Here is a 26,522-nt window from a genome sequence, read left to right on the forward strand (position 1 = left end):
CATCTTCCTTCCCACCCTGCATATTGCGCCTGCTCACTCATCCTCAGGCCCGCAGCCAGGATGATCTCTGCCCCCTCCAGCCTCCCTCCCCGTGCCCCTTAGGAGGCCACTTCCTCCCCATCCCACCCTGCCCTTCACCACCCTAGGGGAGGCCAGAAGCAGCCTCACTTTGTGTAGCCTTGGGCGAGTCCACTTGCTTACCTCAGGCCTCAGTTTCTGATTTGGGAAAGGGCTCATAAGACGATTCTCTGCCCCACTCTACCACTCTCCCAGCTTCTTTCCTCTTTTTTTTTTTTTTTTTTTTTTTTTTTTTTTTTAATGAGTTGGGGTCTTGCTCTTTCACCCAGGCTGGAGTGTAGTGGCAGGATCACAGCTCACTGCAGCCTTGAACTCCTGGGCTCAAGGGATCCTCCTGCCTCAGCCTCCCAAGTAGCTGAACTACAGGCGTTTGGTATGACGCCTAGCTAATATTTTCATTTTTCGTAGAGATGCGGTCTTGCTGTGTTGCCCAGGCTGGTCTCTAACTCCTGGCCTCGAGCAGTCCTCCTGCTTTGGCCTCTTAAAGTGCTGGAATTACAGGCGTGAGCCACTGTGTCCGGCCTTCTTTCCTAATTTCAATGACATTTTGCAGACGCGCATTATGGTTCTCAGACACGTTCTTAAGATCTTTACCCCAGAGCTCCTTTAATTAGAAAACGCTGACAGTCGATTTATAAAGTAGCATTCAGAGTCACAGAGCTCATCCACGCCCCCTTCAGCTGTCGGGTGGGTAGGTCATATGGCCTGGTGGAATACCACGCTTGGACAGGGGGACCTCTGGGCTGAGGGACAGGTAGTCCCCCTGGAGGAGGCCTTTGCGTGAAGTAGGGCGGAGGAGGACCTGGACCAGTCCAAAGGCAGGAAGGAAGGGCGATCCCTGAGTACCGTGAGGGGCAGATTTGGAGGGAAGTTGGGCGAACTGACGATGACTTAGGTAGTAAAGGGACAGGCCGGTCCCTAGCAAAGGCAACTGAAGAGGACAGCGAGGGAGGACCGGATAAAAGGACAGTAGCAGTAGGTCCAGGACTGGGGACTGGTGACCAAGTGAGTGAGCCTGAAAGCCAGAATGGACTAGCCCTGGTCAAGACCGGTTTTTCCTCCCAAAAGGCCACGTCCTGCTGGAACAGACCACAGAATGCCGGGCTGGGAGGCGTTTCCCTGGAAGACCCAGCATAGCCATGCCAGTGGGGTGCGCCATAGGCGGAAGAAGAGGGGGGTTCTGTTGGATCGATCCACTCAGGGAGGGGAGGATGTCAATGACAGGTACTAAGATGGATTAAGGTCAGGAGCCGCAGGGTGGTGACTCATTGGAGCTAACGCAGTCCAGGATTCACCCCCACCTTTCCCCCTAAGACTGAGGTAGATGGAAGGGGGCGGGTCGGGAAGTCCGTAGGAACTTTGTGCATCTTTACAATGGTCTGTACCAATGAGGAGGAGGTAGGTGGTGTTCGGTGCAAAGGATGAGCGTCCTAGGGGAAGGGTCCACTCAGGTGAGTGAGGGTGCGGGTGACAGAATGAGAGGTGGCTAAATCCAGGTGCAGAATTTTGTTTTGCCAAAAGAGGTGGACGTCCTGCTGGCCTACCTAGCGGTAGGGAGGTGGGGTCTGATAAAAGACGCTGTCTTTCCAAAGTGCTCAACAAATGCGCTGGCAGGGGCGGGGTGGGATAGGGCGGGGTCCTTCTTGGAACGTTCCACCTGCAGGAGGCGGAGAGTCCCAGTGGAAGGTACCACTGGGCAGGTTAGTAGGGAGGTTGGATCAGCTCCAGCCCAGGATCTCTCCGGCGCCCTCGAAGGACTGGGTAGTGTCAGCTGGGCCCGTCCAGGATGGGACAGTGCGGAGAATAGGCCAAGACAGAGACTTCGCAGTCCAGACAGCAGTCACCTCCAAGACCAGGGCCCCGAGACCTCCTATTTCTCCGACGCCGGCGCAACTGGGGGTGCAGGCGGCGGGTCTCGGAGGCAGAGGTGGGCTCGCACCTCTTGCAGCTGAGCGCGCAGCTCCTCCAGGGCGAGCTGCGTCGACGTCGCCTGCACCTGCGCCTGCAACTCCTCGAGCGCCAGCCCCAAGTGGCCCACCTCGCCCCGCAGCGCCTCCCTGGCAACGCGTCGCTCCTTTTCCTTGCGGCGCTGCTGCAACTGGTGGCGCCAGTACTCCAGCATCAGGCAGCTGCAGGCGGTGATGAAGATGATGCCCTCGCCCAGCAGCTCCGCGCCCAGCTCGGCGGCTGCACCCTCGTTCAGCGGCTTGATGGCAGCGGCATTGAAACCCATGATGCGCATTTTGGTCCGCATCTCCAGCCAGTGGTACACTGCAGGAAAAGACAGAAGTCAGGGATCTTTTGCAGGGCAGCCTCCTATAAGCGCCGACCCTCTGTGCTTCGATGTCCCCGTTGTAGCAATGGGGATGTGGTCACCACAATCGGACGCGTGCTGGCGGGGACGCCTTAACGAAGACAAGCACAGGCCTCACACCAAGAATCCTCTAGGGAAAACTTCCTTAACTAATGACTTACTCATGTGAAGGTGGAGTGTCAGCTTTTGCATCGTTATAAACACAGAAGATGCTGATGCTCTTTTTTTTTTCTTTAATTTTTCTTTTTTTGAGCCAGGGTTTCGCTCTATCGTCCAGGCTGGAGTGCAGTGCCGAGATCACGGCTTACTGCAGCCTCGAATTCCTGGGCTCAAGCGATCCTCCTCCCGCCTCAGCCTCCAGAGTAGCTGGGACAACGTGTGCGCGCCATCATGCCTGGCTAATTTTTAAATTTTTTGTAGAAATGGGGGCTCCTTGCATTGCCCAGGTTGGTCTCGAACTCCTGGGTTCAAGCGATCCTCCTGCCAAAGCCTCCCAAAGTGCTGGGACTACAGGTGTGAGCCACGGTGCCCGGCCCTGAGGTTAACTCTTAATTCCATCAATAATTCATACTTCGCTGGGCGCGGTGGCTCACGCCTGTAATCCCAGCACTTTGAGAGGCCGAGGCAGGTGGCTCAGTTGAGGTCAGGAGTTTGAGACCAGCCTGGCCAAGACGGTGAAACCCCGTCTCTACTAAAAATACAAAAATTAGCCGGGCGTGATGGCGCGTGCCTCTAATACCAGCTACTCTGGAGGTTGAAGCAGGAGAATCGCTTGAAACAGGGAGGCGGAGGCTGCAGTGAGCCGAGATCATGCCACTGTACTCCAGCCTGGGAGACAGAGCGAGACTCCATCTCAAAAAAAAAATAAAATTGTAACTTGATTTTTCACTGCACTCCCCCTCAACCCCATGAACTATATGGAATTCATCACATATTCTATCTCCTTCCCTCTCCCCTCCCAATTTTTACAAGTGGTTTTTATTTTTTTACTCTTTATTTTTATTTATGTATGTCTGGGTTTTTTTTATTGAGACGGGGTCTTGCTCTGTTGCCCAGTCTGTAGTGCAGTGACACCATCTCAGCTCACTGCAACCTCCACCTCCCAGGTTCAAGTGATTTCCAACTAATTTTTGTATTTTTACTAGAGACGGGTTTTCATCATCTTGGCCAGGCTGGTCTCAAACTCCTGACCTCAAGTGATCCGCCTGCTTCGGCCTCCCAAAGTGCTAGGATTACAAGCATGAGCCACCATGCCCAGCCTTTATTTATTTACTTATTTTTGAGACAGTCTCGGTCTGTCCCCGAGGCTGGAGTGCAGTGGTGTGATCTTGGCTCGCTGCAGCCTCTGCCTCCCAGATTCAAGCCATTCTGGTGCCTTAGCCTCCCAAGTAGCTTGGTTCAATGGCATGTGCCACTATGTCACCTACTTTTTTTTTTTTTTTTTTTTTGCATTTTAGTAGAGACAGGGTTTCACTACATTGGTCAGGCTGGTCTCGAACTCCTGGCCTCAAGTGATCCACCTGCCTCAGCCTCCCAAAGTGCTGGGATTACAGGCATGAGCTACCACACCCAGCCTATTTTTTTTTTTTACTGTTTATTGGTAACCTATGTAATTGCTTTGTGCAATGCTTTGTGCTGCCTGAAATTGAAAATATAGACCATGTAAAATATGGAGGTTATGGAAATATTAATCCTGTAGATCCATAATGAAGATGTATTTTTATTTCACTAAACCAGTGGTGTGTGAAGCATTATCATTAAATGCCAGCTGGACTCACTGCTTCGTATCGTGCCACATTTTTGTTTTCTTTTATTTCAACTTTGACGTTACTGTATGAAGGTTTTAGTTTTTCCTAGAATGATGATTCTCAAACTAACTATGTGACCCACAAAAATTTACCATAGGACCAAGATCATCCAGATGTTTGCTCCTATTCTGTTTATTAAATAAACAGTCGTGGACACACTGGCTGTTCTCTGGGCTGCTGCAGGACTGTCCTCCTTCACACTGCTCCTCCTCTTTTGAGGAACTTGCATCCTCTTTGTTGAATTTCATTCTAGTTTTCCTGGAGTATATCCCTAGATACCTTTTGCAGAAAGGATGCTTGGTATCTCAGTGTTTTGAATCCTTGAATATCTGAAATATCTTTTTCCACCTTCACATTAGATGAGATGATAAATTCTAGCCCCAGAATGACTAGTTCGAAATCCTATTCCTCAGCAGTTTGGTGGCCTGGTTCCATGATGTGTAAAGGCAGAGGGGCTTGTTGTCATCCCTGTGGCACTGACATTGCACCAAGATGAATGTTTTTCTTATTCCCCTTAAACTCTTCTATCTTCTATCCAAATCCCGTTTCTCTCTTTAGCCCTTCGAATTTTTCTTGTCTGCTCAGTAAAGGATTAACTTCATCCAAATAGAGGTCTGACCTTTGCCTTTTACTCCTGGGAGGTAATTTTTTAGTTCTTGGAATGTCCAGCCTGAGTTTACATGGGGCCTTGGGCCACACCAAATGGTTTGTGCTAACAGTGGTGATTTATGGTGGGTGCTTTGGGCCATGTGATATCAGCTTAACCTCTGGAGGGGCTAGAATCTAAGGGGAGCCACACAAGTGGTCAGCCTTATCCACATGCTGATCCTTATTAAAAACCCTGGACACCAAGGCTCAGGTAGTCTTCCCTGATGGGTGACATCATGTCACTTATCATTGCTGGGAGAAGTTAGTGCTGTCCACAACTGTACCAGGTATTAAATTGGCACTTGGAACTCTCCTGGACCCATGGACCTCTTCCCTGGGCTGATTTTAATCTGATTCTTTTCACTGTAATGAGCCACAACCATGAGAATACCTGATCCTAGTGAGTTCTGTGAGTCTTTCTAGCAAATTACTGAAACTGATGGTGATCTTAGAGACTCCTGAGCTTGCAGTCAATGACAGAAGTGAGGGTGGTCTTGGTGACCCCCTAAATGTGTGTCTTATCTGTTGCCTCCTCTCCATTTTCTCCTACCCTTCTCCTACCCCTTCCCAGTCTGGAATGCCACCCTGCACTGATCTCCTCACTTTCCCTTCCTGTTTTTTTCATTGCTCCTTTTTGTTACACCACTGGGAGGTTTTGTTGACTTTCAGAACTTATTTTTTCCCCCTAATTTTCAGTCTTTATTTAAAATTTGATTATAAAATATCCAAACATACAGGGAACTTTAGTGTCCATTTGGCTTTAAAATTATTTTATTTTATTTTTTAATAGAGATGGGGTCTCACTATGTTGTCCAGCCTTGTCTCAAACTCCCAGCCTCAAGCAATCCTCCCACCTCAGTCTCCTAAAGTGCTGATTGCAGGCATGAGCCACTGTGCCCAGCCCTAGGATGATTTTTATTTTTTTAATTTTTTTTGAGATGGAGTTTTGCTCTTCTCCCCCAGGCTGGAGTGCGATGACACCATCTCGGCTCACTGCAACCTCCGCCTCCCAGGCTCAAGTGATTCTCCTGCCTCAGCCTCCCAAGTAGCTGGGATTACAGGCGTGCACCACCATGCCCGGATAATTTTTGTATTTTTAGTAGAGATGGGGTTTCACTGTGTTAGCCAGAATGGTCTCGATTTCCTGACCTCATGATCTGCCCGCCTTGGCCTCCCAGAGTGCTGGGATTACATGCGTGAGCCACCGCGCCCGGCTGAATGTAGCTAATTTTTAAATAATCAGGAGACACCTTGTGCTACAGATGTATGTTGTTTCCTTTTACCCTATACCCTTGAGGCCGGTACTTAAACATCAGCCGGATCCTAATCCAGGAGAGGTCAGTTCACCAGGAAGTCCATACTCCAGGGCAGGCCAGGCCAGGCGAGGCCAAGCTTCTGTTGGTTGAATGCAAAGCATGGTGAGGTGTATGAATTCACTTCAGTCTCCCGTGGGAGGGGCCCTCTTGGTGGCCCTGGATGGGCAGGGTCAAGGTGAAAACCCAGGGATTGGTTTCACAAGGTTGAACAAGCGGCTCCGTCCTGGGCAAGCTCCATGCTTTTCCCTGAAAGAAGGCACCATAGCCACCGTTAAGCAGTGGGCAGGTTGTTGCCTCTGACTCTGGCCTGGAGACAAGTCAGTTCAGTCCATGTGAATTCTAGAATCAGTTTGTCAGTTTGCACGCACAGGCACATGCACAAATATACAAACACACACCTTTTGGCATAGAATTGGGATTGACTTGAATCTATAAATCAGTTTATAAGATGATATCTTTACAATATTGAACCTTCCAATTAAAGGAATCCACAGCTTTGGCACAAAGATTATTTTACAGTGAAAACACTTGTAATGTTATCTACACTTCTCTTATTGGACTAAAGGAGAGCCTCCTGAAAATACAACTGCCATTAACCCCCTCCAAGGGAGTTTTCTGCGAATTCCAGGAAGGAGACAGACTGTCCATCTCTTCTAGTGTTAAAAATCACACAGGAAAGCAATAGAGGCCAGGCACTGTGGCTCATGCCTATAATCCCAGCACTTTGGGAGGCTGAGGTGGGAGGATGACCTGAGGTCAGGAGTTCCAGACCAGCCTGGCCAACCTAATTAAACCCCATCTCCACTAAAAATACAAAACTTAGCCAGGCATGGTGGTGGGTGCCTGTAATCCCAGTACTTGCGAGGCTGAAGCAGGAGAATCGCTTGAACCTGGGAAGTGGAGGTTGTAGTGAGCCAAGATCATGCCATCACACTCCAGCCTGGTGACAAGAGCAAAACTCTTCTCAAAAAAAAAAAAAAAAAAAAAAGTCAAGTAAAGAAAACAATAGAACTATCCATACTTTTCCACTGAACCCCTTTTTCTTTTTCTTTTTTTTTGAGATGGAATCTTGCTCTGTTGCCCAGGCTGGAGTGCAGTGGCGTGATCTCAAATCACCACAACCTCCGCCTCCCAGGTTCAAGCAATTCTCCTGCCTCAGCCTCCCGAGTAGCTGGGACTACAGGCACACGCCACCATGCCCGGCTAATTTTTGTATTTTTAGTAGAGACGGGGTTTCACTATGTTGGTCAGGCTGGTCTTGAATTCCTGACCTCGTGATCCCCCAGCCTCGGCCTTCCAAAATGCTGGGATTACAGGTGTGAGCCACTGCATCCAGCCTGAACTCCTTTTTCTTAAGTTGGTAAATAAACCTTTACTTCCAGCTATTCAATGAGTTACTCATTACAGAGTTCCCTTGCCTAATGTGTAAATAAAGTTTTTCTTTCCACGTGTTGATCTGTGTATTGTTAATTAATTTGCAGGTTCCCAACAACAGGGATCTAGATTGGTAGAGGAAAAGATTTTCCTGTCAATACAATCCATGAACATGGTATTCTCTTCATTTAGGTCTTTAAGAAATTTATCTCAATAATGTTTTGTAGTTTACAGAATAGATATCTTGCATATAAATTCAGTTTATTCCTATGTATTAGATATTTTGATACTACTTTGATGGCAACATTTCAAATTTCATTTTCTATTTGTTTGTTGCTGGTACTGATGATAGGAATAAACTGATTTCTGTACCTTATATGCAGTGATCTTGATAAATTATTACTTTTTTTTTTTTTTTTGAGATAAGGTCTCATTCTGTCACCCAGGCTGGAGTGCAGTGGTGCAATCATAGCTTACTGCAGCCTCAAGTGATCCACCTACTTCAGCCTCCTGAGTAGCTGGGACTGCAGGGACACAACACCATGCCTGGCTAATTTTTGTAATTTTCTGTAAAGACAGGGTTTCGCCATGTTGTTCAGGCTGGTCTCGAACTCCTGGGCTCAAGCGATCCACCTGCCTTGACCTCCCAAAGTGCTGGGATTACAGGCATGAACAGCCATGCCCAGCCTAATTAGTTCTTATTCTTCTTAGTCATATAATTTGTTTATAAATTATTTTAATTGTACATATACACTTTAATTGTTTGAACATAATAACTGTTTTTTTCTTTTCTTTTTTTTTTTTTTTTTTTTTTAAGAGTTGAGGTCTCACCCTGTCACCCAGGCTGGAGTGCAATAGCACAATTATAGCTCACTATAGCCTTGATCTCCTGAGCTCAAGAGATTCTCCCACCTCAGCCTCCTGAGTAGCTGGGACTAAAGGTGCCTGCTGCCACACCCTGCTAGAAACTGGTTTTCTTGCCGGGTGTGATGGCTCATGCCTGCAACCCCAGTATGTTGAGAGGCCAAGGTAGGCGGATCACCTGAGGTCAGGAGTTCGAGACCAGCCTGGCCAACATGGTGAAACCCTGTCTCTACTGAAAAAATTAAAAAATTAGCCAGGTGTGGTGGCATGCACCTGTAATCTCAGCTACTCAGGAGGCTTAGGAAGGAGAATTGCATGAACCCAGGAGGTGGAGGTTGCAGTGAGCCGAGATCACACCACTGCACTCCAGCTGGATGACACAGCGAGACTCTATCTCAAAAAAAAAAAAAAATTAAAAAAAAAAATGTGGGCCGGGCACGGTGGTTCATGCCTGTAATCCCAGCACTTTGGGAGGCTGAGGCAGGCGGATCACATGAGGTCAGGAGTTTGAGACCAGCCTGGCCAACATGGCAAAACCCCATCTCTACTAAAAATACAACAAAAAATTAGCCAGGCATGGTGACGGGCGCCTATAATCCCAGTTACTAGGGAGGCTGAGGCAGGAGAATTGCTTGAACTTTGGAGGCAGAGGTTGCAATAAGTCAAGATCGTGCCACTGCACTCCACTCTTGGCGACAAGAGTGAAACTCTGTCTCAAAAAAAAAAAAAAAAGTGTATGGAAACACAAAGGGCCAAGAATAGTAATACTGAAGAGAAAAACTGGAGACCTTACACTACCAGATATAAAGCTATCATAAAGCTATAATCATCAAAACAGGGTGGCATTTCCACATGAATAGACAGGCCAGTGGTAAAACGTAGAGAATACAGAAATATTCACACATGCACAGTCATATGACTTGTGACGAAAGTGACACTGTGGTGCAGTGGGAAAAGAATGGACTTTTTAAGACACGTTGGATCACCTGAATATTCACAGAGAAAAAAATAAACCTTAACATCTACCTCACATAATACACAAAAATTAATTCCACAGGGATTGTAGATCAAAATATGATACACACAAAAATAACACTTTTAGAAAAAAAAAGTAGGAGGCTGGGTGTACTGGCTCATGCCTATAAACTGTGCTTTGGAAGGCCAAGGTGGGAGGATTGCTTCAGAGAAGGGGTTCAAGACCATACTGGGCAACATGGTGAAACCCCATCTCTACAAAAAATAAAAAATTAGCCCGGTATGCTGGTGCACCTGCCACCATGCCAGGCTAATTTTTAAAAAACTTTTTAGTAGAGATAGGGTTTCACCATGTTGGTCAGTCTTGTCTCAAACTTGTTTTTTGTTTGTTTGTTTTTTGAAATGGAGTCTCGCTCTGTCGCCCAGGCTGGAGTGCAATGGCGCAACCTCAGCTGACTGCAACCTCCGCCTCCCAGCTACTTAGCAGGCTGAGCGAGGAGGATCACTTAAGCCCGAGAGTTGAAGGCTGTAGTGAGTTGTGATGGTGCCACTGCACTCCAGCCTGGACAACAGAGCAAGACTCTGTCTCAAAAAACAAAAAAAAAAAAACAAGAAAAGAACTTTCATTCTTCAAAAGACACCAGCAAGAGAGGGAAAAGGCAAATCATAGACTGGAAGAAGCCATTTGCAATACATCAATCTGACAAATAACTCAAATTTAGGACATACAGAGACCTCCTGCCAATCAAAAGGGGAAGGGTAGAGAACCCAGTGGAGAAGGACTTGACTCACAAAAGAGGATGGTATCTTTTTCTTTTATTTTATTTTCTTTTTTTGAGATGGAGTTTCGCTCTTGTTGCCCAGGCTGGAGTGCAGTGGCGCGATCTCGGCTCACTGCAACCTCTGCCCTCCGGTTTCAAGCGATTCTCCTGCCTCAGCCTCCCGAGTGCCAGAGCAGGGAGGGAGAATGACGAGGCTAAACTGTAGCTTCAGCTTTCTCTCTTTAAAAACCAAAGCAAAGAGGACAAAATGTTCATTTCTATTAATTCTAAGTGGTGGGTACAAGGTTATTCATTATATTGTTTTCTGTATGTCTGCAATATTTCATAATATATATGTTTTCAATAAAAATTAGCTGGGTGTGGTGGTGTGTGCCTGTAGTCCCAGCTACTCAGGAGGCTGAGGCGGGAGGACTGCCTGAATTCAGGAGGTGCAGGTTGCAGGTTGCAGTGAGCTGAGATGGTACCACTGCACTCCAGCCTGGAGGACAGAGCTAGGCTCCATATAAAAAAAAAAAAAAAAAATGCCACCTGAAAAAAAAAAAAGATTCTAGCTAGCTATGGAGTCTCACACCTGTAATCCCAGCACTTTGGGAGATCAAGGTAGGAGGATTGCTTGAGACCAGGAATTTGAGGGCAACATAGTGAAACCCCATCTTCACACACGCACACAAAATAGCTGGGTGTGGTGGTGTATGCCTGTGGTCCCAGCTCATCAGGAGGCTCAGGGGGGAGGATTGCTTGAGCCTGGAAGATAAAAACTGCAGTGAGCTGTGATTGCACTACTGCACTACATCCTGGGCAAAAGAGTGAGTCCCTATCTCAAGAAAAAAGAAAGTGAGGCCAGGCACGGTGTCTTACACTTGTAATCCCAGCATTTGTGGGAGGCTGAGGCTGGCAGATCACTTGAGGTCAGAAGTTCGAGACCAGGCTGGCCAACATGGTGAAACTACCTGTCTCTACTAAAAATACAAAAATTAGCCAGGTGTGGTGGCGTGTGCCTGTAATTCCAGTTACTTGGGAGGCTGAGGCAAGAGAATTCCTTGAACCTGGGAGGCGGAGGTTGCAGTGAGCCAAAATTGTGCCATTGCACTCCAGCCTGGGCAAAAAAGTGAGACTCCGTCTCAAAAAAAAAAAAAAAAGAAAAGAAAAGATGCTCAACACATTAGTTAATAGAGCAATACAAGTCAAATTCACAATGAGATGCCATTTCCCAGCCACTAGAATGGCTATAGTCAAAACAGTGAACAACCACTAATGTTTCCAAAGTTTCTGTATTAGTCAGTTTTCACACAGCTATAAAGAAATTCCTGAGAATGGGTAATTACAAAGGAAAGAGGTTTAGTTGACTTACAGTTCTGAATGGCTGGGGAGGCCTCAGGAAACTTACAATCATGGCAGAAGGCAAAGGGGAAGCAGGCACCTCCTCACAAGGCAGCAGGAGGGAGAAGTGAAAGGGCAGGAAAAAACTGCCACTTTAAAATTCATTAGATCTCATGAGAATTCACTCATTATCAGAAGAACAGCATAAGGGAAACCACCCCCATGATCACTTCCCTCCCTCAACACATGAGGATGACAACTCAAGATGAGATTTGGGTTGGGACACAGAGCCAAACTATATCAGTTGTAGGGTAACAAAACTCTCGCATGTCACTGGCGGAAATGTAAAATGGTGCAGCCACTTTGGAAAGTAGTTTGGCAGTTTCTTAAAAAGTTAAACATAGGCCAGGTGCAGTGGCTTACACACCTGTATTCCCAGCACTCTGGGAGGCTACTCATCGCTTGAACCCAGGAGTTCAAGACCAACCTGGGCAACATGGCGAAACCCCTTCTCTACAAAAACATCACAAAAAAGTTTTAATATTTTTATTTTTTCTGCCACGCTCGGCTAATTTCTGTATGTTTTGTAGAGATGAGGTCTCACTATGTTGCCCAGGCTGGTCTCAAACTCCTGACCTCAAGCTATCCACCCACTTCTGTCTCCCAAAGTGCTGGGATTACAGGCATGAACACTGCACCCAGCCAAAAAACACAAAAATTAGCCGGGCGTGGCGGTGCATGTCTGTAGTCCCAGCTACTGGGCGGGGGTGGGGCTGAGGTTGCAGTGAGCAGGCAGCGCGTCACTGCACTCCAGCCTGGGCGACAAAGCCAGACCTTGTCTCAAAAAAAAAAAAAAAAAGGAATGAGATATTCATGCAATAAAATGGACCATGCATTGTATGACTCCATTTATATTAAATGTCCCAAATAATGCAATCTATTGAGGCAGAAAGTAGATCAGTGATTTTTAGGGGCTGAAGGAAGAAGAATGGAGAGTCACTGCAAATGAACGTGAGGGATCTTTTGGAGATGATGGAAATGTTCTGAAATTGGAATGTGGAGATGGTTGCATAACCATGTCAGTTTACTGAAAATCGTCAAATCGTACTCTTAAAATGGGTGAGTTTCGGCCAGGCGCAGTGGCTCATGCCTGTAATTCCAGCACTTTGGGAGGCCGAGGCAGGTGGATCACGAAGTCAGGAGATTGACAGCATCGTGGCCAACATGGTGAAACCCCGTCTCTACTAAAAATACAAAAATTAGCCGGGTGTGGTGGCGTGCACCTGTAGTCCCAGCTACTCGGGAGGCTGAGGCAGGAGAATCGCTTGAACCCAGGAGGCAGAAATTGCAGTGAGTCAAAATCGCACCACTGTGCTCCAGCCTGGGTGCCAGAGCGAGACTCTGTCTCAAAAAAAATAAAAAATAAAAAACAAAATAAAACAAAGGGTGAGTTTCATGGTGTGTAGATTATGCCTTGCTGTTTAAACAAACAAACCAGGCCAGGGCACGGTGGCTCATACCTGTAGCCCCAGCTACTTGGGGGGTTGAAGTGGGAAGATCGCTTGAGCCTGGGAGGTTGAGGCTGCAGTGAGCTGTGACTGCACCACTGCACTGCAGCCAGGGTGACTGAGACCCTGTCTCAGAAAGAAAAAAAAAAAAGGGGGGCCAGGCGCGGTGGCTCATACTAATCCCAGCACTTTGAGAGGCTGAGGCAGGCGGATCACCTGAAGTCAGGTGGGCGTGGTGACAGGCGCCTGCAATCCCAGCTACTTGGGAGGCTGAGGCAGGAGAATCACTTGAACCTGGGAGGCGGAGAATGCAGTGAGCCAAGATGGCACCACTGCACTCCAGCCTGGGTGACAGAGAGAGACTCCATCTCAAAAAAAAAAAAACAAGCAAAAAAGCCAGAACACCGGGGTCCAGGACCTCTCTCACTGGAATTGGCAAATGCTGTCATGAATCATAGGCGGGGTGGGTGGGGGTTCACAGTCTCTATGCTGGGCCCAAGTGTATCCCACCAAACTCAGGACCTCAGGAATGAATGTCTGTACTTCTGAGGTTTTTGATTTTCCAGCATCTAAACCCCTCTGTTGCATTGGGGAAGTGCCATTGCTGTTAGTCTGAGTCAGGAACAGCCTGCAACAGAAACTGGAGAAACCCATGGCTTCCCCATATGGGGACTGTTCTCCCACAACCAGAAGGCTGCCATACGATGTCACTGGGAACCCAGGCTCCTTCTCGTTCAATCCCTACCCTCCTCATTATGGGGCTTTTAGCCTCATGCCCAAAAGATGCCTGCTGCTCCTCGGCATCACAGCCTCCTTCTACACAGGAGGTAAGGGCAGGGGGTGTCAGAGGAAGTGTGTGTCTAATCTGTCACTTTTTATGGAAAAGCCACTAGATTTCACAGAGCCCCCATGCCACATAGCCATCCTGTACTATAGGGGGGTCTGGGAGGTCCATTGTTCTTGACTGGATACAGAATCACCCCTCATTTAATTGGGGCCTGGTGTAGCGGCTCAGGCTTGTAATCCCAGCACTTCGGGAGGCTGAGGCAGGAGGATCATCTAAGTCCAGAAGTTTGAGACTAGCCTGGGCAACACAGGGAGAGCTGGTCTCTACTGAAAAATAAAACAAAATAAATAAGAGAATTTTTTTTTTGGAGAAAGAGTCTCAGTCTGTTAGCCAGGCTGGAGTGCAGTGGTGCAATGATGGCTCATTGCAGCCTTGACCTCCTGGGCTCAAGCAAACCTCCTGCCTCAGCCTCCTGAGTAGCTGGGACTATAGGCACACACCACCACACCTGGCGCATTTTAAAACATTTTATAGAAACAGGGTCTCACTATGTTTCCCAGGCTGGTCTTGAACTCCTGGGCTCAAGCGATCCTTCCACCTCGGCCTCCCAAAGTGCTGATATTACAAGTGTGAGCCACCACACCCAGCCTGAACCTGAAATCTTGGGGAAGACTTCAAGGATACGAAGAGACCCCTAGGATCCATGTTAGGGTGTGGAGTAGGTCCACGGCAGTGGTAGGGGGTGGTACCCATGGCGCTGACAGCCCTCTGACCTTGGAGTCCCTGAGTGCTTCATGCTCACTGCAACCCAACAGACAGGCTCCTTGCTGGGAAGTGGCTGCCCAGCCAGGGACTATAGTTAGGTGCAGTTAGGTGTGGTCAGGGCACCGAGTTCTAGGAAAAATAAGCCAGCCAAGTGAAGCGGGCTACTTCCAGCCCTGGTCCATATGAGCCATGCTGTGGTCCTCATGAAGACCACCCCAGGGTGACCTTGAAATAAACACACTGAAGATGGCAAACCTGCAACAGCCTGAGTCCCTGAATGACTGTGTGGAGGAGGAGGGCTGCCCTGCCAACCTGTTCCCGGCTAGTACAGCCGTGCATTGCTTAATGACAGGGACACATTCTGAGAAATGCATCATTTGGTGATTTCGTCATTGTGCAAACATCACAGAGTGGGCTTACACGAACCTAGATAGTGTGGCCTGCTACACACCTAGGCTATGTGGTAGAGCTTTCTGCTCCTAGGCTATAAACCTAAACAGCATGTGACTGTACTGAAAATTGCAGGGAGTTGTAACACAATGGTAAGTACGTGCGTGTCTAGACACATCTAAACATAGAAACGGTACAGTAAAAATACGGTGGTATCATTTTACGAGACCACTGTTGTATATGCGGTTTGTTGTGGACAGAAACCTCATTATGTGGTACATTACTTCACTGCTTTTTTTTTTTTTTTGAGACGGAGTCTCGCTCTGTCGCCAGGCTAGAGGGCAGGCAGTGGTGCGATCCTGGCTCACTGCAACCTCCAACTCCCTGGTTCAAGCGATTCTCCTGCCTCAGCCTCCAGAGTAGCTGGGACTACAGGCATCTGCCACCACGCCTGGCTAATTTTAGTACTTTTAGTAGAGACAGGTTTCACCATGCTGGCCAGGATGGTCTCGATCTCCTGACCTTGCAATCTGCCCACCTTGGTTTCTCAAAGTGCTGGGATTACAGGTGTGAGCTACCACGCCCGGCACGTGACTTCACTGTTTTGTCTTATTTTGTTTATTTATTTATTTATTTTTGAGACAGGGTCTCACTCTGTCGCCCAGGCTGGAGTGCAGTGGCACGATCTCGGCTCACTGCAACCTCCAACTCTCCAGCTCAAGCAACCCACCCACCTCAGCCTCCCTCGTAGCTGGGACTACAGGAGCATGTCACCACGCCTGACTAACTTTTGTATTTTTGAAGAAACAGCGTCTCTGTATATTGCCCAGGGGCTGGTCTCAAACTCCTGGGCTCACGTGATCCTCCAGCTTTGGCCTCCCTATGTGCTGGGATTACAGGCATGAGCCACCATGACCGGCCTATTTTTATTTGTAATTTTAATTTTAATTTTTTTTTTTTTGAGACGGAGTCTCGCTCTGTTGCCCAGGTTGGAGTGCAGTGACGCGATCTCGGCTCACTGTAGCCTCCAACTCCTGGGTTTAAGTGATTCTCCTGCCTCAGCCCCAGGAGTACCTGATATTACAGGCACACGCCACCACGCCTAATTTTTGCATTTTTAGTAGAGATGGAGTTTCACCACGTTGGTCAGGTTAGTCTCGAACTCCTGACCTCAAGTGATCTGCCCACCTTGGCCTCCCAAAGTACTGGGATTACAGGCGTGAGCCACTGCGCCCAGCTGTATTTTAATTTTTATAATTTATTTTTATTTGTAGAAGAGGAGTCTTGCTATGTTGCCCAGGCTGTTCTCTAACTCCTGAGCTCAAGCAATCCTCCCACCTCAGCCTCCCAAAGTGCTGGGATTACAGGCGTGAGCACTGCAACTGGCCAACGTTACTATTTTAGGAGCAAGAAGTAAACTCATTCACTCAATATCATTACACATATGGGGTCTCTGTTACAGCATCGGCATCTCTAACTGTAAACCTCTCAAGGTTCCTGCTGGTTTTCTTAGCCTCCAGTGAGCTACCTGATATCCTTCCAGTAAGTTCTTTTTCTGCTTCAGTTAGCCCAGGAAGGTTCCTGTTGCTGGCAATGCAGAGTCATTTTGCAACTGTTCACTCTGTGCTAAGCAACTTCCTAAGGGTTTTGCATGTATTAATTGATTCACTTTCATAATAAACTTACAAAGGAAGTTCTGTTATCAGGCACAAGATACCCAGTGACTTGCCCAAGCTCATCCAACTGGTATGAGGCAGAGCTAGGGATTGACTCCAGGCATTTTGGGATCTGAGCCCATGCCCTTCCCATGATGCTTCACTGCTCTCGAGACAAATGATCTAAGCCTAAAAAGACTGCAAGCTACATGCACGTTCATAGCAGCCCTATTCATAGCCACCACGCGGAGGAAACAACCCCAACGTTCAACAGATGTATGAATAAACAAATTGTGGTCTAGCCTCACAATGGACTATTATTCAGCCATAAAAAGGGATGATGGGGGTGGGGCACGGTGGTTCACGCCTGTAATCCCAGCACTTTGGGAGGGCAAGGCAGGCAGATCACCTGAGGTCGGGAGTTCGAGACCAGCCTGGCCAACACGATGAAACCCTGTCTCTACTAAAAATACAAAATTCGGCTGGGCACAGTGGCTCACGCCTGTAATCCCAGCACTTTGGGAGGCCGAGGCAGGTGGATTACCTGAGGTCGGGAGTTCGAGACCAGCCTGACCAACATGGAGAAACCCTGTCTCCACCAAAAACACAAAATTAGCCGGGCGTGGTGGCACACACCTGTGATCTCAGCTACTCGGGAGGCTGAGGCAGGAGAATCACTTGAACCTGGGAGGCAGAGGTTGTAGGGAGCCGAAATGGCGCCACTGCACTCCAGCCTGGGCGACAGAGCGAGACACCGTCTCAAAAAAAAAAAAAAAAAAAAAAGGAAATCAAGACAAGGCAGGATAGGCCTCTACTTCAAAACAGAGAAAAAAGGGGCTGGATGTGGTGGCTCACACCTGTAATCCTAGCACTTTGGGAGCTGAGGCGAGTGGATGGCGTGAGCCCAGGAGTTCCTGATGAGCCTGGGCAACATAAAGAGACCCCCATCTCTACAAAAAATTAAGAAATTAGCTGAGTGTAGTGGTGGCACACCTCTATTCCCAACTACTCTGGAGGCTGACATGGAAGGATTGCTTGAGCCTGGGAGGCTGAGGCTGCAGTGAGCCGTGATTGCACCACCGCACTCCAGCCTGGGTGACAGAGCAAGACCCTGTCCAAAATGAAACAAACAAATGGAAAAAACAACAACAACAACCAGAGGCTGAGCACAGTGGCTCACACCTGTAATCCCAGCTTAAAAATCTCTTCCCAGAGTAAAAGTTAGTCTTCATGCTGGCCCAAGGCAGCCCACATTATACAGGTTTGTATAATACATACATCATATGTACATGCTTTTCTTTCTTTTTTTTTTTGAGATGGAGTCTCACTCTGTTGCCCAGGCTGGAGTGCAGTGGTGTGATCTTGGCTCACTGCAACCTCCGCCTCCTGGGTTCAAGTAATTCTTCTGCCTCAGCCTCCCGAGTAGCTGGGACTACTGGTGTGTGCCACCACACCCAGCTAATTTTTTGTATTTTTAGTAGAGACGGGGTTTCACCATGTTGCCCAGGCTGGTCTTGAACTCCTGAGATTAAGCAATCCTCCCACCTCGGCCTCCCTAAGTGCTGGGATTACAGGTGTGACAGGCCATGCTTTTCTTTAAGAAATAAAATAAAGGAGAATAAAAAGTAACAAAGTTGCCCATCACACATAAGAACAATTATTATTCAGAGAAACTTGTTCTAACAAGACATATAATACATAATGTATGATATTAACATATCATCCAATGTGTTATGGAACACACTTAATGGGTTTCATATGTTTATAAGATATATTAAGTATATAGAATGCATATATATCTGTAGTTATTCTTCATGAAATGGAATACAATAAAATAGGAAATATTAAACCGGGCTGCAAATATTAAGGGTAATTATTTAATGAAACTTTCATTCCAATGATATGTACATAAGCACATACACTACATATAATAGATGATGTTATGTTACACATGACATAAAATATATATTTTATATTCCATTATATATTGTGTCACATAATATATGAATTATACACTTTTAAAATACATAGAATTGTAAATTATTGTATAAATATGCACACGATGGATTATATAAACTCTGCTTTTTTTTTTTTTTGAGACAGGGTCTCACTTTGTCCCCCAGGTTGAGGTGCTGTGGCCTGATCTCAGTTCACTGCAGCCTCAACCACCCGGGTTCAAGCGATCCTCCTGCCTCAGCCCCCCAAGTAGCTGGGACTACAGGTGTGTGCCACCATGCCTGGCTAATTTTTTGTTTTGTTTTGTTTTGAGACCAAGTCTCACTCTGGCACCTAGGCTGGAGTGCAGTGGTGCAATCTTGGCTCACTGCAACGTCCACCTCCTGGGCTCAAGCAATTCTCCTATGTCAGCCTCTCAAGTAGCTGGGATTACAGATGTGCACCACCACACCCGGCTAATTTTTGTATTCTTTTTATTAGAGACGGGGCTTCACCATGTTGGGCAGGCTGGTCTCGAACTCCTGACTTCAAGTGATCCTCCCACCTTGGTCTTCCAAAGTACTGAGATTACAGGTATGAGCCACCGCGCCTGGCCTAAAACTCTGCTTCTTATTGTGGCACGTGGCTGTAGATTGAGGTGGAGGTTCTGAGATCTGCGCGCAGTGGGGGTTACTGCTGAGCACTGGGGATATTTCCTGTGGGGAAGGAGGGAGGGAGGGAGGACTCTGCAGAGGGGGAAGCTGAAGCCAGATGCGGTGGAAGCAGAGGCCTGAGTGATCCTGTTGGGGCTCCAGAGCTGGGATGACCTCCACAGTTGTGCCAATCAAGGCAAGGGGCAGACTTTGCTTGCCTGGCCCCCTCACCTAACTTCTCCCCTCGCTTACTCTATTCCAGGGGATGGTAAACTTTTTCTGTAAAGGGCCAGAAAGTACGAGAGCCCTAGGATCTCTGTGCAAATACTCAGCTCTGTCACTGTACTGCAAAAGCAACTGTGGAAAATATGCAAACGAATGAGCGCCTGGGTTCCAATGTCTTTATTTACAAAGACAGGAAGCAAGGGTCCCCTTGATTTGGCCCAAAGGCCTTGGTCAGCGAGCCTCTGCTCTATTCTGACAGCCAGAACCTCTTGCTGTTCCAGGAACAGGCCAACACCACATCTGTCCTAGGACTTTCACAGATACTCACAGCCCTCTTTCTATCTCCCTCCATCTGAAGTGCTGCCTCCTCCCTGCCCACCTGTCTAGATCAGCGGTGCCCGTAAGTCTGGAATTCCTACCCTGCCTCCATTCCTCTCAGTCCTCATCACACTATGCTGGATTAGCTTTTACCTTTCTTTTTGAGATGGAGTCTCGTTCTTGTTGCCCAGGCTGGAGTGCAATGGTGCAATATCGGCTCACCGCAACCTCCGCCTCCCGGGTTCAAGAGATTCTCCTGCCTCAGCCTCCTGAGTGGCTGGAATTACAGGCATGCACCACCATGCCCTGCTAATTTTGTATTTTTAGTAGAGATGGGGTTTCTCCATGTTGGTCAGGCTGGTCTCGAACTCCCGACCTCAGGGGATCGGCCCACCTCGGCCTCCCAAAGTGCTGGGATTACAGGTGTGAGCCACCGCGCCTGGCAACTCTTTCCTTCTTTATTGCCGGTCTCTGGCACTAGAATGTCAGCTCCAGTGAGGGCCTCTGCTTGCTCCCAACTGGCTCCCAGCTACTAGAATGGAGCCTGGTGCAGTTGATCCTCAGTACACTCAGAGTTGCCATGCTTCTCCTCTCTCTGTCCACACCGACTCCAGCTACAAGCCATTGCCACTGGGGTACCCAAGCCTGCCACTCAGCAACACAGCGACCGGCCCAGGAGTAGCTCCGTGAGCCAACAGATCAGGTTGGGGCTTATGTAAAGCCCATTTTCTCCTGGGGTGGCTCTCAGCCATTTTGCCTCCCTCCAGGCAATGGCCTGCCCTACAGAGAAACCAACAAGAGGGACAGCAGGGCCTGCCAGGAGATGGGAGGGTCACAGCCCTCAGGGCACCTCCCAGGGTTTTGTGAGCGGGGATGAATGGGTTTATAGTCCTGAGTCACTCCAGAGGGAGGATTCCGGATTCAGCCCAGCCCCTGCTTCCTAAACAACTATGGGGTGGGGCAGGGAACACTGGAAAATAAATGTACGTGTGAGCATCTGTAAGACCCGGTGACAGCAGAGCTGGGGCTGTCTCTGTCACCGCTGTGACCCCAGCATAGGGTGGGGCAGAGAGTGGGTAACTCAGTGAGTTTTGTGCTTTGTTTTGTTTTTTTTTGCGGGAGACGCCCTACCAAGGACACTGGGTCCATGTCCCGGTGTGGGACCACCTCAGTGAGTTTTTTGAGTGAAAGAATAAATAAAGGATATTTTTCCTAAGGTTGACATGGACCTTATTTATTTATTTATTTATTTATTTATTTAGAGACGAAGTCTCGCTCTGTCGCCCAGGCTGGAGTATAATGGCATGATCTCGGCTCACTGCAACCTCCGCCTCCCGGGTCCAAGAGATTCTCCTGCCTCAGCCTCCCGAGTAGGTGGGATTACAGGTGCACAACCACCATGCCCAGCTAATTTTTGTATTTTTAGTAGAGACGAGGTTTCACCATGTTGATCAGGTTGGTCTTGAACTCCTGACCTCAGGTGATCCACCCACCCTGGCCTCCCAAAGTGCTAGGATTACAGGTGTGAGCCACTGCGCCCAGTCCCAAGGACTTTTTAAATATGAAAAAAGAATGCATCAACTTGAAGATAATCAGCTTCATTTACAAATTTATTCTAACCCCTCTCCCCAAATTGCAAGGTACACAGAATTTTAGCTAGCAGAACACACGAGCAGTGAACCATCCTCTGGCCTCTTGCATTTTGAGAGGATGTTCTTTCCATTTCCACACACCCTGGCCACCCCTGACACCGCAGTGGGGGAAGTAGATGGCCCTGCTGCCCACAAGGACTGGCTGCCTGTCAGGGCAGGGCAGGGCTGAGTGCGAAGTCTCTGAGATGTGAGAGCAGCACTCCATCCGGGTCAGGACAGCGCTGGGGTCAGGAATTGGAGCTCCTGCCTGTGTTCACATTCCCACCTCTGTTTTTTTTTTTTTTTTTTTTTTGAGTCTCACTCTGTCACCCAGGCTGGAGTGCAGTGGCGCGATCTCAGCTCACTGCAACCTCCACCTCCTGGGTTCAAGCAATTCTCGTGCCTCAGCCTCCCGAGTAGCTGGGATTCAGGAATGTGCCACCATGCCCGGCTAATTTTTGTATTTTTAGTAGAGACAGGGTTTTGCCTGGCCAGGCTGGTCTCGATCTCCTAACATCATGTGATCAGTCCACCTTGGCCTCTCAAAGTGCTGGGATGACAGGCGTGAGCTGGCCTGGGTCACTCCCAGTTTTAAACACAGCCCACTCAGGACCCACTCGGTCAGTTCCCTCTGCTCCAGCTTCTCCCCCTCTTCCAGAAGGAACTGAAATGCTGTTTCAGGCCAGGCGCAGTGGCTCACACCTGTAATCCCAGCACTTTGGGAGGCCGAAGCGGGCAGATTACCTGAGGTCAGGAGTTCAAGACCAGCCTGGGCAACTTGGAGAAACCCTGTCTCCACTAAAATACAAAAATTAGCCAGGCGTGGGTGGTGGGCGCATGTAATCCCAGCTACTTCGGAAGCTGAGGCAGGATCATTGGTTGAGCCTGGGAGGTGGAAGTTGCAGTGAGCCGAGATTGCACCACCGCACTCCGTCTGGGTGATGGAGCTAGACTCTGTCTCCAAAAGAAAAGAAAAGAAAAAAGAAGAGAAAAGAAGAAAAGAAAAGAAAAGGTTTCAGAACCTGTTTCTTGGCTATCTGGGCAGATCTTGGTCCAGGCCAGTTTTACCTCTTTAGAGAAGGGAGGTGAGGATGGAAGTCGGGGAAAGCCCGACCCTCCCACTTTCACCTGCAGCTTCCCAAGAGCGGGCCCAGGTGGAATGGTCGCCCAGTTTACACAACGCTATGATCTCAGGTGTGATCCGGGGCTGCTCTGAGAGGGGATAGAGAGGGTCTCCCACTATCAACGTCACCTCTGGGATGGTCTGGGCCTCTGTGTAGAGATCATCACCCTCCCAGCCTCTGCTCAGCCATCGCCTCTCCCTCCTCACTCTGCAGCTGGGGTAATCCAAGCCTCTCACTCTGCCCCTACTACTTCACCACCCTGGGCAGTCAGCCCCTCACTGGCTGTGGCATCTCTGGCAAGTCCCTTTGCTTACCCCTGGCCTTAGTTTCCCCAGCTCATAGAGTGACTCTTGGACCTCTCCCCGTCAGAACCCTCCCAGTTTCCCTCCTGATTTTAATAAGCTCTGTACCCATTGTGGAGATCCACATGATGGTTCAGACACAGCCTCAGGATGCCTTCATCACCTTGCAGCTCCTCTAATGAGAGAGCTACAGTCGGAAGGACAGACTGCAGGCTACTGGGACCCACCCCCTCCCGCTTCAGTGGCAGATCCTGGAAGAGAAACCCAGTAGAAAAGGGTGGTTCCTAGACTGTTCCTCTCAGCTAGCAGGAAGGCCAAATGGCCCGCGGGGTTGGCAGGAGTCCCAGGGTACTTTTTTTCTGAGAAAGGGTCTCACTCTGTCATCCAGGCTGGAGTGTAGTGGCGCGATCATGGCTCGCTGCAGCCTCGACCTCCAGGGCTCAGGTGATCCTCCTGCCTCAGCCTCCCAAGTAGCTGGGACTACAGGCATGCATCACCACACCTGGCTAATTTTTTATTTTACTTTTAAAGAGATGGGGTCTCACTGTGTTGCCCAGGCTGGTCTTCAGCTCCTGGGCTCAAAGAGATCCCTCCTGCCCTGGTCTCCGAAAGTGCTGGGATTACAGGTGTGAGCCACTGCACCTGGACGCCAGCATACTCTTGGGGTGAGGAGGAATAGTGGGCTGAATGGCTTGAATGGTGTGCCCCCAACAGACAAATCCACATACTAACCCCCAGGACCTGTGCTTATGACAGTTTATTTGGAAAAAGTGTTCAGATGTAATTAAGGGTCTTGAGGTGGGATCATCCTGAACTTAAGATGGGCCCTAAATGCAATGACAGGTGTTCTTGTAAGAGACAAAATAGAAGAGGGAAAAGGCCATGTGAAGCTGCAGGCAGAGCCAAGGAAGGCCTGGAATCACCAGGAGCTGGAAGAGGGAGCGTGTCCCTGTCAGCACCTTGGTTTCAGACTTCTGGACTCCAGAACTGTGTGAATTAAATTCCTGTTGGACTTAAGCCATCAAGTTCACCACCCAATGGTGATCTGTTATGGCAGCCCAAGGAAATTAATCAAGGAGTTAAGGCCAACTGGTGGCCTAATTGGTAGGATGGGGGTGGGACCGGGGGCTATGGAGGCAGGAGGGTACCGCTACATGAAGACGGGCTGTCAGGTCAGTCCAGAGCTCCGAGGAAAGAAAGCAAGAGCACACAGATTAGGAGACGCAGATGGAAGATGAAGGATGTGACAACTGAATCCATGGGCTTGGATTCGACTGGGGCCCTGAGAAATGCTACTGAGCAAGGTGGGGAAGGCAAGAAAGGACATGCCACACAGTACAAGCTACAGGGACTCTGAGGACAGGAAAATAGGGGGCTGAGGCTGAAGGACAGGCTGGATTAGCCCTAGTTAGGATCAAATTTCCCACCATGGAAAGGGGGTTGGAGGACATTCACAGAAAAGATCCTGTAGTGCCATTCCAGTGGGTTGTGCCATAGACTCAAGGATGAGGGGGTTCTGTTGGAATAGTCCACTTCGGGTCTCAAGGGAAGGTACAATGATTCCAGGGATTGACTGCAGGCCAGGACCTTTTGTGGGTTTTTTTAAGATGGAGTTTTGCTCGTTGCCCAGGCTGGCATGCAATTGCGCAATCTCAGCTCACTGCAACCCCCGCCTCCCGGGTTCAAGCAATTCTCCTGTCTCAGCCTCCCAAGTAGCTGGGATTACAGGTGCATGCCACCATGCCCAGCTAATTTTTGTATTTTTAGTAGAGACGGGGTTTCATCATATTGGTCAGGCTGGTCTCGAGCTCCCAATCTCCCGATCTCCTGACTTCAAGTGACCCGCCCACCTCGACCTTCCAAAGTGCTGGGATTGCAGGTGTGAGCCACCGTGCCCAGCCAGGATTTTTTTTTTTTTTTTTTTTTTTTTTTGAGACACAGTCTTGCTCTGTCACCCGGGCTGGAATACAGTGGTACAATCTCGGCCTCCACCTCCCAAGTTCAAGCAATTCTCCTGCCTCAGCCTCCCAAGTAGCTAGGATTACAGGCACCCACCACCACGCCCGGTTAACTTTTGGTTTTAAGACGGTGTCTTGCTCTGTTGCCCAGGCTAGAGTGCAATGGTGCCATCTTGGCTCACTGCAACCTCCACCTCATGGGTTCAAGCAGTTCTCCTGCCTCAGCCTCCCGAGTAGCTGGGATTACAAGCGCACCCCACCACACCCGGCTAATTTTTGTATTTTTAGTAGAGACGGAGTTTCACCATGTTGGCCAGGCTGGTCTGGAACTCCTGACCTCAAGTGATCCGCCCGCCTCGGCCTCCCAAGGTGCTAGGATTACAGGCGTGAGCCACCGCTCCCAGCCGCACCGTTTTTTTCCTCCTTAAGAGAGCACTGATGCTCAGCTAGAGCTGACCTTAGAAGGTGAGGGGGAGAAAAGGCCACTGCAACACACTGCATTTCCTTACAGTGGTCTGTGCCGATTGACAAAAAGAAGAGGGTGTTCCAGTGTAACAGATGAGTGTCCCAGTAAAGGTTAACACTGATCAGGTAAACCGGGGGTGGGGGTAACAATAACACATTGATTCAGCTCAAGACCAGGTTCCATTTTTTCATTTGCCAGAGTGCCCACGGTGTCCTGCTGGCTGGGACCTTGCAGGTCGTCCTGGTTTGGAGTGGGGGATAGGAGGTGAAGGATGATGGAGGGGGCTATGTTGCAACGCTTCACCTGCTGGTCCCAGTGGCAGGTAACGGCTGCTCTCATCAGCAGGGGTAACCAAATGCCAAGTTGCATCAAGATCCTGGTGGTTTCCACTGGGCCAGCGCAGGCAAGGGTGGTACGGGAAGAAGGCCACGTTAGGTACATAGGCCATGTCCAAATTCAGGTTCCAGCAAGCTCCTATTTCTTGGACGCAGGCACTGCCTGGGACGCGGACCGGCCGGGATTGCAGAGCTGGGCGCGCACCTCTTGCAGCTCTGTGCGCAGTTCCTCCAGGGCGCCCTGTGGCGGCGCCGCCTGCACCTGCGCCTGCAGCGCTTCCAGCGCCAGCGCCAGGTGGCCCACCTCGTCCCGCAGCGCGTTCCAGGCGGCACGCTGCTCCTCCTCCTTGTGGCGCTGCTGCGCCTGGTGGCGCCAGTACTCCAGCACTAGGCAGCCGCCGCCCACGATGAAGATGGTGGCTTCGCCCAGCAGCTCTGCGCCCAGCTCGGCTGCCGCCTCCTCGTTCAGCGGCTTGATGACCGTGCCCCGGAAGCCCATGATGCGCATCTTGGTCCGCATCTCCACCCAGTGGTACACTGCGGGGGAAGAGAGGGGTCAGGCTGCGCTCTGGGAGCCCCCTGCAAGCCCCACCCCTCTCACCCAGGGAATGCAGTCACCTAGCCTGGGTAACCCAGGGGTCTTTTAAAAGACCAGACGATTCTAGCGAGCAGCCAGGAATAAGAAACACTGCCCCAGAAGGGAGGTCCTCGGACTTGAGGGGCCGCGCCCCAAGAGGGACACCAGGAGCTTCCACAGCGCCAAGTTCATGGACGGTGTAAAGGTCCAGTTGCCAGATGCTTAGTTCCCTGTGTTCCTCCCTTAAGCTACTGCCATCTTGGCTGTCCTGCCCTGGCACTGTCGCCCCACTCACTTCCCAGGAGAAAGACCAACCTCCTTTCTTGCCTTATTTTCCCAAAGTGCAAAGTTGCGGCTACAGATGGGGGGGGGAGGGGGGCTCCTGGCTCCAAAGGGCAGCTTAAGGTGGCAGTC

The 26,522-nt window shown here is 49.3% G+C and overlaps 1 protein-coding gene across 2 annotated transcripts in view; it reads right to left on the reverse strand.

Moving 5' to 3' along the window:
• Nucleotides 1-143: 143 nt before the first annotated feature.
• OPA3 (outer mitochondrial membrane lipid metabolism regulator OPA3) overlaps nucleotides 144-26,522 on the reverse strand; it is a 57,269-nt gene continuing 30,890 nt past the window's right edge. Inside the window, exon 2 of one of the 2 annotated variants that reach the window (XM_004060967.5) lies at nucleotides 144-2,349. In XM_004060967.5, coding sequence (XP_004061015.1) covers nucleotides 1,949-2,349 — 401 coding nt within the window. In that variant the 3' untranslated portion in view covers nucleotides 144-1,948. Of the gene's footprint in view, nucleotides 2,350-18,447; nucleotides 26,069-26,522 lie in introns of those variants that run through there. The other variant, XM_004060966.5, reaches the window with a different exon arrangement.

The sequence above is a fragment of the Gorilla gorilla genome, chromosome 20 (assembly GCF_029281585.2).
Source record: "Gorilla gorilla gorilla isolate KB3781 chromosome 20, NHGRI_mGorGor1-v2.1_pri, whole genome shotgun sequence".
Taxonomy (NCBI): Eukaryota; Metazoa; Chordata; class Mammalia; order Primates; family Hominidae; genus Gorilla; species Gorilla gorilla.